Genomic DNA, 12,243 nt, shown 5'->3' with positions numbered 1-12,243 from the left:
GAAAGTGTTTATCCTTATGCAGAAATTATTCAGATAGAATCATGTAGATTCACACAGATATCAAGATTCTGCATATGATCCTCAACAATGGTGACAAAATTTTCAGATAAACTCTGAACATCACAAAACAAGCTACTAAAGTCACAAAAAATATATTTTAGTGTCACCATCGCTGAGGATCATACGCTGATTCATGATGTCTGTGTGAGTCTGAAAAACACCGCTCAAAACTCAATGTATAATGTATAAAAAGAACTAATAAAAAAGGGAGTAAAAAAAACTTCAATTAATACAAAAATAACATTTAACACACTCGGTTTAGATTTTGGTGATGATCAATGAATCAGGACACTCCATGGTGACTAAATCACCAGCACAAAACAACCAAATTCATCTGATCAGACTTTTTTTTTTTTTGCTATAACTAATGTGTTTTAAAAAAACATAGTTAAAGCAGCCAGAGAAAATCAAATGTTAAAAATGGCAAGAATCAAGAGCCCATCTAAAGCAAACGCTCACCTCTATAACGGTGACTTCAAACTTTATTATTTTCTATAAAATACCCACACAGGAGGCGACATTCTCGTGACCTTGTGCAACTTTGTCTAAAAGGTCTCTAAAAGTGACAAAAATTCTAAAACTTTACAGAACATTTGGGACATAAAACATCCTCTTTTGGTAATGAAAGTGCTGCAGTTTAAGGTTCCTTATATGATTTTAGGAGGACGTTCCAATTTAATTTTATGCTCACACAAGAACGTTATAATGAGAATATTTAGGACATTAAACTGAACGTTGCTACATGGTCTTCTGTTGGACATTTAATAACTTTCCCGATATGAGAAAACACAATATTTACAGATCTGTGAATAAGGTCACTGTATGATGATCAAATCAACAACAATGACTAAGCATCCAAACCCAATTGATCACATTTATTTTCTCACAATTTTTTATAGTAACAAATACTTTAGAAAAACACAGTTACAACAACTGGAGAAAAAATAAAGTCAAATTGTCAAGGGTCAGGAGCCCAACTAAAGCAAGCACTTACCTCCGTAACGGTGATATCTATAAATTTTGATAAAACATCAACACCTCATAAAGAAGATTTGTATGAAAGAAACAAAGTCAGAGTGGTTTGTAATAAGTGAAGATGCAGAGATCTAGAGAGATCTGGGGCCGTATTCACAAAACATCTTAAGGCTAAAAGTAGCTCCTAAATTGCTGATTTAGGAGAAACTCTTAAAAATAATGGGCGTGTCAATCCTAATTTTAGGACCCCTAAATTTTTGCTCTAAGAGTATTTCACAAAGCATTTTAGCGCTAAAACTAGCTCCTAAATCTGTGAAACGTTAGGAGTAGTCAAGAGGACTCCCAAGTCACTAAGACCAAATCACAAACAGTCCTAATCCACCCAAAGACACTGAACACCATTGAGGGAATAGCGATAGAGCCTTAGGTGCTGAACCTTTTCTTCATAAATGCAATAAAATTCAATGCAATGAAAATAAAAAAAAAAAAAAAAAAAAAAAAAAAAAAAAATTATTTATAGATTTGAATCTATGATGAGATGCCAAAAATTAATCTGTAACAAATAAATAAATATTGTCTGATTACCTGTGGCAGTGGTTTTCATGGGTTCACACTCACAAATAATTTAATAGAGTAAAAAAAAAAAAATATATATATATATATATATATATATATATATATATATATATATATATATATATATATATATATATATTTAATATAATAAATACACAGACGATATATATATATATATATATATATCGTCTGTGTATTTATTCCTCTCCTCGTGCTGATTAGAAAGACCGTTTGAATGTGTTTCTCCCAAACTTTGTTTATAAAACATAATTTGTCGGTTGAATTCTGCATTCTCTTGAGATAAAAACATCCAAGAGGTGGACAATTAACTGTATAGTTTAATTAGTGACTTAACTTATACTTAACTTAACTTATTTTAAGTTAAGTTAAGTTAAACTTAACTTATTTTTATGGCAAAAATATGTCAACATTTTATTTTGACTGTGGGAACATTTTTATTAAAAAAAACTTTATTTGAATAGGGCAACATTTGTATTTTAAGACCTTTATTTTAATATGTAAACATGACACCTCATTCTACAATATTTCTATGATTAAATCGCTGACTCCTCCCCCATCAGCCAATCACTGTGTGTTTAGTCCAAAGCAACGAGGTCAACCCCGCCCTTACTCTTAGCTTGAGACTTCAGTCTATTCCTTAGTAAAAGTTTGTCTCAGCAGCTTTGTGAATAGGTTTTAAGAGAAAACTCTTAGCTAAGAACTTTTAGGAGAACTCTTAGTGGTAAGATAAAATGTTTTGTGAATACGGCCCCTGTTATTGTTTAATGTTGTTTGTGTTGTCTGAGTTTTATGTGTCACCATTGTGCTGAAGGGTAGCTCCTGTGCTTCAGTCAGTGATGATCCAGAAACACTGATGTTCTGCAGGATGTTGCTTTATTTAAAGACAGTAACTGTGTAGTTGCTGATGCAATGATACAGCAGTTACATTTAGCTCATGTGTGTGTTTTTGTCAGCTAATGATTTAATGCAAGAGATTTGCAATTTAAAGAAAAGGTTTCATAATATTAATCCAGAAAATATCTGTAGAGAGCTTTAAGTGAAAATAGTTTTTGTTTGAACAGCCACTTATATTAGTCAGGTTTTTGACAAGGGCAGCGGGGACGTTCTGAGAACATTTCCAAATAAATTATGGTTCCCTAAACGTTCAGAGAATGTCTTGAATGTTCCCTGAAGGTCCACCAAATAACATCCCCCAAACCTTAAAAGAACTCCACATCGTGACCGTCTGGGAACGTTACTCAACACCAGTGGGGATGTTCTGAGAATGTTCTGGGAACGTACAATTTCTAGCGGGGTAGTGACTTAGGAGTCCTCTTGACTACTCCTAATGTTTCACAGATTTAGGAGCTAGTTTTAGCGCTAAAATGCTTTGTGAAATACTCTTAGAGCAAAAATTTAGGAGTCCTAAAATTAGGACTGACACGCCCATTATTTTTAAGAGTTTCTCCTAAATCGGCAAGTTAGGAGCTGATTTTAGCCTTAAGATGTTTTGTGAATACGGCCCCTGCTCCTTCTGCGGAGGTGCTCACGCAAGGAACTCTTGCCCCCACAATCCAACCACTCTACCTGACTGACTATTAAAGTATCTCAGCACACCAGTTAAGGTAAAAGCCCTAGCCACTGCCTTACTGGACCACCCTGATAGAGAGTTCTTGGATTTCCTTATCAGTGGACTAAAAAATGGTTTCCATCCAGGTATAGAGATAATCCCAGACACTTCTCATTTCTCCCATAACCTTCAGTCCGCTATTTCCGAACCAGAAACCGCTATTTCCATTAATGGCCAAAGAAGTCCAAGAAGAATTCATGATAGGCCCATTAAAATAAACTCAGTTTTCTCAATTTCGCATCAGTCTCATTGGCATCTCCACAATGAAATACTCTGGGAAAAAAGAGATTAATAATCGACCTCTCTTCCCCCCCATGGTACACATGTTCCCAGCATCAATAGCATCATTCCAGCCCCAGACTTCTCCATGCAATACACAACCATCGATCAAGCTGTAGGAACTGTGGACGAACCAGACAAATGAATCATTCAGATGATTCTTTCAAAACATAATTCTAATTCAGAATTGAGGTTCCGGCTCCGGCCCGTCTGCAGATAAAGCCAGGCTGATTACTTTTACGACACACGCTTCCTGATAGCAGAAGCGACATACCAAAGGGTCACCCAAGAAGACAGAGAGACAATCCAGACCCTTTTGTTTCCTTACTTCACAGGAAAGCCAAAGAGACTGTTGAACAAATAAATCTGCTTCAAAATTGTTCCAACAATTTTAACGGACTTATCAAACATCTTTTAACTACATACATTTTGCATTATGTGTCCACAAGTACTACCTGTAAACAGTTAGGCTTTAGAAACACTCACAATTCATGTAAATGTGTTAACTCTTGACTGAATGACTGAAAGTATGCCTTATTTGGACTTAATTTGATTCTTTCCCCCTTTCCTATATCCTGACTTGAATGAAATCTGTTTAAAATGTATTGTATCCCATTTAATAGAAATTATGTCAAAATGGCACTCTCTGCTGAAGCAGAAACAGGATGTAACACTTATGTTTTATTGGGGGCAGAGGAAGGCCCTCTTGAAACAGGACAATGTCTGAATGGCCAGGACTCCTCAGAGGGGTGACAAACAACTAAGTTTAAAGGATCATATTGCAAGATAATGAACGAGAGAAGTTGGTTAGTAAACGAGAAAGGAGTTGGTTCTGTTCTGGGAAAAAAAGCCAGGACAAGTACCAAGAACAATGGAGTGACAAGAAGAACAGACAAGCCGCTCATTCAAGCCATCCAACCTTCACTCACTTTTCTTTTCTTTTACTTAATTCTCCTTTACCGCTGAAAGTCTTGTGTCCTAAGTTTCGCCGCAAAGTTCAACCAACGACTTTTGCCGCTTCAACTCCAGCGACAAAGAGACTTCCTTCATTGTTCCACACGGACCTGATGTGGACCAATCATCGACTTGGGAAACCCCTCTCTGCACGACGAGGGAAATTCACCTTAGTCAACGCAAGCAAGTACCTCCAGATGAAAACTGAACTGGTGCATTTAAATGAATGATTCATGGTTCGTTCTGGTCTTTGAAATGCATTGATAGGAATTCGGTTAATCAGATCTCCCTCTCTCTCTCTCTCTTTCAAAACTCTTTCTCTCTCATTTCCTTCTTACTGCAACGCGTATGAATGTGTGTGTGTGTGTATGTGCATGCCTTTGTGTTAGATTAGTTTGTGTTAGAATAAATAAAATCTCTTGTAGATTTTAAAAGGAAAGTGTCTTGTATTATGTGCTTTATGATTTACTGTCTTAAACTGTGATCAAGTTACCATGCTCTAATCAGTGTTTTCACAATTGTTTATATTTATATCTGTTACAAGAGCTTATTACGGCTCGAGCAAATGAACGCTGGACGAATCAGTTGCTCTGTCGTAATCTAAACAACTCTTTATAATTCCCTAAATATTTCATTTGAGCTAATTTTACTTCCTAGGGTGTTTTCCCTACAAAGCCATCACTCTCATCCGCAAAGAATTCAGGCGCTTCTTCTGAATATTTTGGAAAGGAGATTATTATTTGGCAGTGCACCTCACTTTCGGCTGCAGAAGCAGCCCCAAGATCTTTGATTCACTCTCAGAGGCTTTATGTTGGATTCTTAACAATAACCACAGACTTCCCTATGTCCTTCACCTACTCGATGATTTCCTCATCATCACACCCCAATCTGCACCTCCACACTCAGGACTTTCTACCCTTGTAAAAGTATTTTCTGAACTAGACGTTCCCCTTTCAAAAGAGAAAACTTTAGGGCCATGCACCTCCTATAGAGTTTTTAGGTATCACCCTAGACCAGAGGTGGGCAAACTTTTTAGACCAGAGGGCCACATCAAGTTATGCAAACCAAGTGAAGGGCCGCATACTAAATCCTTGATAAAAGAACTTTTATTTACACTGGAGGTATGCATGGAACATATATTATCTGATAGAAACATTTGTCACATTAAACAACAATTCTTATTTAATTTACTGATTTACTCAAGTGACTGTTATGTGCATATTAATAATCATAAAACTATGTCTGATTAAAACTCAGCGAGAACCTTAGTCTTTGTCTTTCCAAGTCATGGTAATGAAAGTGTTAATGTGAACAATGAGCCTGGTCCCCACTACTTGCAAGGGTGTCAAAGTCTGGAGTGATCTTTGATGTTGAGATCCTCAGGATAGCTGACAGGTGGCTATTTGTTAAATTTGATCTGCGCTGGGATTTGTTGTAGTTCATGACTGAGTAGGTTTGTTCACACACATATGTGGATCCAAATAAAACAAGCATTCTTTGTGCAAGCTTTTTTATGTTTGGGAATTTTTTCATCCAGTGAGGCATAAAACTGGTTAACTGGTGATGTCTGAAACTTCTCCTTCAAAGTACTGTCACACTGGATGTCGATGAGTTCCAGTTGTGTGTCTGGTGGTGCTTTTTCACTGTCAAAAGATAGGGGGCATGAAACAAGTTCAAGTTCAGTCTCAATTTTTGCAAAGTCTGCGAAGCGTCGGGAAAATTCTGCATGCAGGTCGATCAAAGTGCTGCTGTACCTCTCAATGCGAGACTGTGTTACTGGTGTGCTTAGTCCGGCCAGTGTAGGAAAATGAGCAAAATCTCGGCTGGATATCTGTCTGGAGAACAATACAAGTTTGGCCTTGAACGCTTTTACGTTGCTGTACAGTTCGTGCACAAAAACGTCCTTTCCCTGAAGTCTCAAATTGAGATCGTTCAGATGCCTCAGTGTGTCCACACCGAACGCGAGGTCAGCCAGCCAGTCTGTGTCTTGTAATTCGGGGAAGTCGCCAGTTTTACCAACCGCATCGAGGAACGTTGCTATCTCTCCTTTAAGTTCCCAGACACGGTGAAACACACTGCCGAGACTTAGCCAGCGCACATTTGAATGGTACAAGAGGTCATGGTGCTCTGCCTCCGTTTCGTTAAGGAGCTGAATAAACTGCCGATGGTTAAGCGCTCTTGCCCGTATAAAGTTGACAAGCTTCACAACCACTTTGACAACTTTTTCTAGCTTCAACACACTTTTACACAAGGCTTCCTGATGTATAATACAGTGAAGAAATATTAATTCTTCCGAGTTCGGGCTTTCGTCTTTTACTTTGTCTTGTAACCTTTTTAGCAGTCCAGTGTTTTTGCCCGTTAAATTTGGCGATCCATCTGTTGTGACGCTTGTCAGCTTTGTCCACGGCAGGTTATTTTTTTCCAAGCAGACGGACACACTGTCATACAAATCAACGCCCCTGGTCGTTCCCATCATTGATTCCATCCCGAGGAGTTCCTCTGTTATTTCGAAATTTTCGTTTATTCCTCTGACAAAAATCAAAAGTTGAGCAGTGTCTCTGATGTCAGTACTTTCATCAAGTGCGACAGAAAAAAGACTGAAGCTGTCTGCTTTTTTTTTTAGTTCCGAGAGCAGCTCCTCGGAAATCACTTCTATGCGCCTGGTAATTGTTCTCCGCGATAAGCTAATTTTCTCAAACTGACTTTTAGAACCAGGACAAAGTATGTCAGCAGTCTCCACCATACAGTCTTTCACAAATTCCCCATCCGAAAAAGGCTTGCTGTGCTTTGCAATTTTGTGTGCCAGTACATAACTAGCTTTCGTTACAGATTCTTGAATGGAGCACTGTTTTGTAAATGTATTTTGCTGGGCTTTTAAGTTTGTGGCGAGTTTTAAAGCTTTGTTCGCCTTTTCTGCAGATGACAGGTTGGCTGCATAATTCGAATGCTTGCTTGAAAAATGACGACTGATGTTGTAGTCTTTAAAAACTGCAATACTTTCTTGGCATATTAGACATACCGCCTTCTGTCCGATACTGGTGAAGAAGTATTTTGCTGTCCATTCTTCCTTGAACACCCGACATTCGGAGTCCACTTTTCTTTTTTTCGCCACACTCATTTTCATTCATTAACGTCCGAGTTATTACCGAGTGCATTCTAATTCTACAGTAGCTAGGCCCTAACTCTAACTGTACTGCGTGCTATACTGCCATCTATTGGCATTCACTTGTATTGCATCAAATTAGAAATTCTGAACTAAAACCGTTACTCAAGTGTAATATTTTAAAAACTCCCTCGCGGGCCGGACGAAAGTGTTTGGCGGGCCGTATATGGCCCGCGGGCCGTAGTTTGCCCCCCTCTGCCCTAGACTCTATCTCCTATCAAGCATCTCTGCCCCCTGAAAAAATACAGCGCATTTCACTGCTCCTATCGAACTATCTTCTAGCAGATAGGTGCACAAAACAACAGCTAGCGCCCTCCTCGGCCACCTTAACTACACCATCAGAATAATTCCACAAGGAAAATATTTTCTTTCCAACCTCCTATCAAAAGCTGCAACAATCCTCTCTCTTCAAGACAAAGTCAATCTGGACAAAGCTTGTAAAATGAAAATGCGTCTCTGGCAGCAATTTCTGTCTTTGTGGAATGGCATTTTATTCTTTGATAATGACTATGTCACACAGCTAGAAGACATTTAGCTGTACACAGACGCAGCACCTTCCATCGGCTTCGGCGGCTACTACAACGGCTGTTGGTTCGCTTCTAAATGGCCGTCCGAGTTTAGCTATCTTGTCAGCAGTCAGTTGTTCCCCCATCTGCACTTTTCAAAATTTAACCCATCATCATAGCAGCCATCATTTGGGGCACGAATGGTCTAGACATTCTATACTCATCCACTCAGATAATTCAGCGGTAGTCGAAATCATAAATAAAGGCAGATCCCGATCTCCAGCCATCATGCAATTTGTTTGCAAACTTACACTAATATCTGCTCAACACCAGTTTCTCATTCAAGCAGCCCACATTCCGGGCTACCACAATAGCATAGCTGACTCTTTGTCTCGTTTTTCTTTTCTGTTCAGAACCTTGGCTCCAGAATCGGACATCCATCCCACACCAGTTCCACCACTTTCAGCCACCATCTTCAACTAAATCCACATTTGGAAGACCTTTCACATGCTTCACAAGAAGCTATCCTCAATGGCCTTGCTCAGAGTACCCTCTCTGCATACCTGACAGGTTGGAACTACTTCAAGGCCTACCACTCCTTCTACCAACTTCCATTTCCTCTAACAGATGTTTGGTCCATCTGCAACTTCGTCACTCATGCCCATTCCAATTTAATTGGAAGTAAGCAGAGTACGGGTGTTTGTAAAGCACACAGTGCCATTTGCTGTCAAAAACTAAGCTCAGAATCGATTCGAGAGAGTATCGTGATGCATTCGGAAAATCTCTGAATCGATCCAGAATCATTTCTCAATTCACAATTCAACGATTTATTGTCTCAGCCCAAATATATATATATATATATATATATCCCTCATGTGGTGTTCAAAACCCTATAACACTCGTGATGTTCCATGTTGCAGGTTAGGGTAGGATCAAGTGTGTGTGGTAATGTCAGATGGATAAATGTATATTAGATGCAGGTTAGGGTAGGATCAAATTTCTCTCTGTGGAAAAGAATGTGTGTAATACTCAAAAAAGTTTGTGTGTTTTAACGTGTGTGTGTCTGGGTAGCGTGTATAAATGTATCGATACATGCACAGGTCCAAGGGCTCGATGTTTGCAAGCACATAAGCTCATATGTGTACATGAAAATAATGAACATGCTCCTGAAAACTAAATTGTTCTGTTATTTTCAGTCTCTCCCATTCACTTTCAATGGTCGGCCATTGTGACCATTTTTGACCATGCCTACTCTCAGATAAATGAGGCCCACGATTAATCAGATGCAAACAGAAATATAAAACCAGTCCTAATTGAAAGAGAACAAGCTGACAAAAAGATTGAATCCAAGATTGGGTGAAAATATGGTATAATGAGTGATTTATAAGCTATTTTTTATAGGCCGGTCATTTTTGACCGGGAACACCACAAGTGTGACTATGTGCCATATTTTTTACAAAACAAAAATTTCAAAACAAAATTCCTGGTGAAACATTAGAGTAGACTAGTGTGATCAACAGTAGCCATTTTTTTCATAATTTTTTTTTCATATTTCCAAATTTACTCACAAATTATTTGTTTTTTACTCACAAAATGAGATGTCTACTCTCAGATAAATGAGGCCCATGATTAATCAGATGCAAACAGAAATATAAAACCAGTCCTAATTGAAAGAGAACAAGTTGACAAAAAGATTGAATCCAAGATTGGGTGAAAATATGGTATAATGAGTGATTTAAAAGCTATTTATTATAGGCCGGTCATTTTTGACCGGGAACACCACAAGTGTGACTACGTGCCATATTTTTTTACAAAACAAACGTTTCAAAACAAAATTCCTGGTGAAACATTAGAGTAGACTAGTGTGATCAACAATACCAATTTTCTTCAGATTTTATTTAATATTTCCAAAATTATTCAAAAATAAAAAAAAAAATACTCAAAAAATTAGATGCCTACTCTCAGATAAATGAGGCACACAATTAATCAGATGCAAACAGAAATATAAAACCAGTCCTAATTGAAAGAGAACAAGTTGAGAAAAAGATTGATTCCAAGATTGGGTGAAAATATGGTATAATGAGTGATTTATAAGCTATTTTTTATAGGCCGGTCATTTTTGACCGGGAACATCAAGAGTGTAACAAGGTAACAAAACCCCCACAAAAAAGTAAAAAAAAATTTCCCCCCAAAAATTGAGATTTAGTTATACCCTTTGGGAACAAAGTCACTAAGTTTCAGTCCAAAGCGATAACATTAACTAGTATTTTCGGGAAAAAGAAAATCTTCTCCGGGTCAAATTGACCCGAACACCACATGAGGGATATATATATATAATTAAATCAGGGGCATTTCCGAGGAGGCAAGGGAGGTGTTGTGTATTGAGTAAATAACTAAAAAAGTATTCAAGCTAAGCTCTGATCTGAGTGTCTTTCTTACTGTCACAGAGACGAACTCCGTGATTCCCTCCTCTGACCATCGAAGGGCACCCTCTCCCGAATACTAGCACACGTGCATACACTCACATTCACACGCATTACATTTCCCATCTGCCCCGTACCTTGGACCAATCAACACATCCAGCTGCTACTCATCTACTGGACTATTTAAGACCATCACAGACCATCTTTGTGAGGTCTTGTATTAACATGGTGTACATTTCTGAGCGTTTTCTATTCTGATTGTCTGCCTGTTGCTGAACCTGTTTGATTCCCGTTTACGATTTTCTGCTGCCTGCCTTTGGACTGTTTATTCAAGTTAGGAAGTGACCCAGTGAGTGTAAGGAGACGGGGTGGTGGAGGGATTCTGAAAACTGTCGAGGATCCTTAGGTGTGTTTGACTGTGATTATATATAGGCCTATACTCATGCTGATCGGGTAGATATGTTGATTACAGATTGTTGACAGCTGGTTGAGATGATGTGATAATTGGGTAGCTTATTGGTAGCGATGATATATCAGATCATTATTTAGTCTCGTGTATACTACAGTTAGCCAAGGCAACAAAACCACCACCCAGCCATAAATATGGTAGAACCATCACTTCTAACACTAAAGATTGCTTTATAAATAATCTCCCGAGCAGTTTCATCGCCTTAGTATACCTGACAACTTAGAAGAACTCGATGCTGCAACAGAAACTATTGGCTCTCTCTTTTCCAGCACATTAGATGCAGTCGCTCCTTTACGTCTAAAGAAGATTAAGGAAACTAATCCAACGCCATGGTATGATGAGCACACTCGGGCTCTAAAACGAGCTATGAGAAAAGCCAAACGTAGTTGGAAGAAAACAGAACTAGAAGTTTTTCGCCTTTCGTGGAAAGAAAAAAATTATTGAGTACAGAACGTCTATAAGAAATGCTAGATCTACTTATTTTTCAAATCTCTTAATAGAAAACAAACATAATCCTAGGTATTTATTTGACACAGTGGCTAAATTAACTAAAAACAGAGATTCAACTGCTGACGTTTCCAAAGAGCACAGCAGTAATGACTTTATGAACTTCTTTACTTGCAATATTGACAATATTAGAGAGAAAATTAAAAACATGCAACCGTCTACAGTTTCGCTTCAGACAGTGCACTGTAGTGTCCGTGAGGTAAAACTAGAATCATTCGCCGCTATAGGAGAGGAAGAATTATCTAAACTTATCAAATCATCAAAATCAACAACATGTATGTTAGACCCAATGCCGACTAAACTACTGAAAGAAATGCTTCCAGAGGTTGTAGGTCCACTTCTTGATATAATTAATTCATCTTTAACACTAGGATACGTGCCAAAAACTTTTAAGCAGGCTATTATTAAACCTCTTATTAAAAAACCTCAACTACATCCGAGAGATTTAGTAAATTACAGGCCAATCTCGAATCTACCTTTTCTGTCAAAGATACTAGAAAAGGCAGTTTCAACACAACTGTGCTCCTTTTTAGAAAGAAATGGAATCTGTGAGGATTTCTAGTCAGGATTTAGACCATACCATAGTACTGAGACTGCTCTCGTTAGAGTTACAAACGATCTACTCTTATCATCCGATCGTGGCTGTATTTCTCTATTAGTGTTATTAGATCTCAGTGCTGCTTTTGACACTATCGATCACA

General features: G+C 38.2%; 1 protein-coding gene across 1 annotated transcript; it reads right to left on the bottom strand.

Annotated features, from left to right (window-relative positions):
* Positions 1-5,933: 5,933 nt before the first annotated feature.
* On the bottom strand, positions 5,934-7,592 carry LOC137022881 (general transcription factor II-I repeat domain-containing protein 2-like). The gene has a single exon (XM_067389352.1). It carries the CDS (start codon positions 7,590-7,592, stop codon positions 5,934-5,936), a length of 1,659 nt encoding a protein of 552 aa, XP_067245453.1.
* Between the last annotated feature and the right edge of the window lie 4,651 nt (positions 7,593-12,243).

Source organism: Chanodichthys erythropterus, chromosome 7, assembly GCF_024489055.1.
Source record: "Chanodichthys erythropterus isolate Z2021 chromosome 7, ASM2448905v1, whole genome shotgun sequence".
In the NCBI taxonomy this organism is placed as follows: domain Eukaryota; kingdom Metazoa; phylum Chordata; class Actinopteri; order Cypriniformes; family Xenocyprididae; genus Chanodichthys; species Chanodichthys erythropterus.
The sequence above is the reverse complement of the archived record's forward strand: the minus strand, read 5'-3'. Positions and strand labels throughout refer to the sequence as shown.

Coding starts and splice junctions, on each gene's coding strand:
- LOC137022881 (XM_067389352.1), bottom strand. CDS start 7,592: ATGAGTGTGGCGAAAAAAAGAAAAGTGGACTCCGAATGTCGGGTGTTC.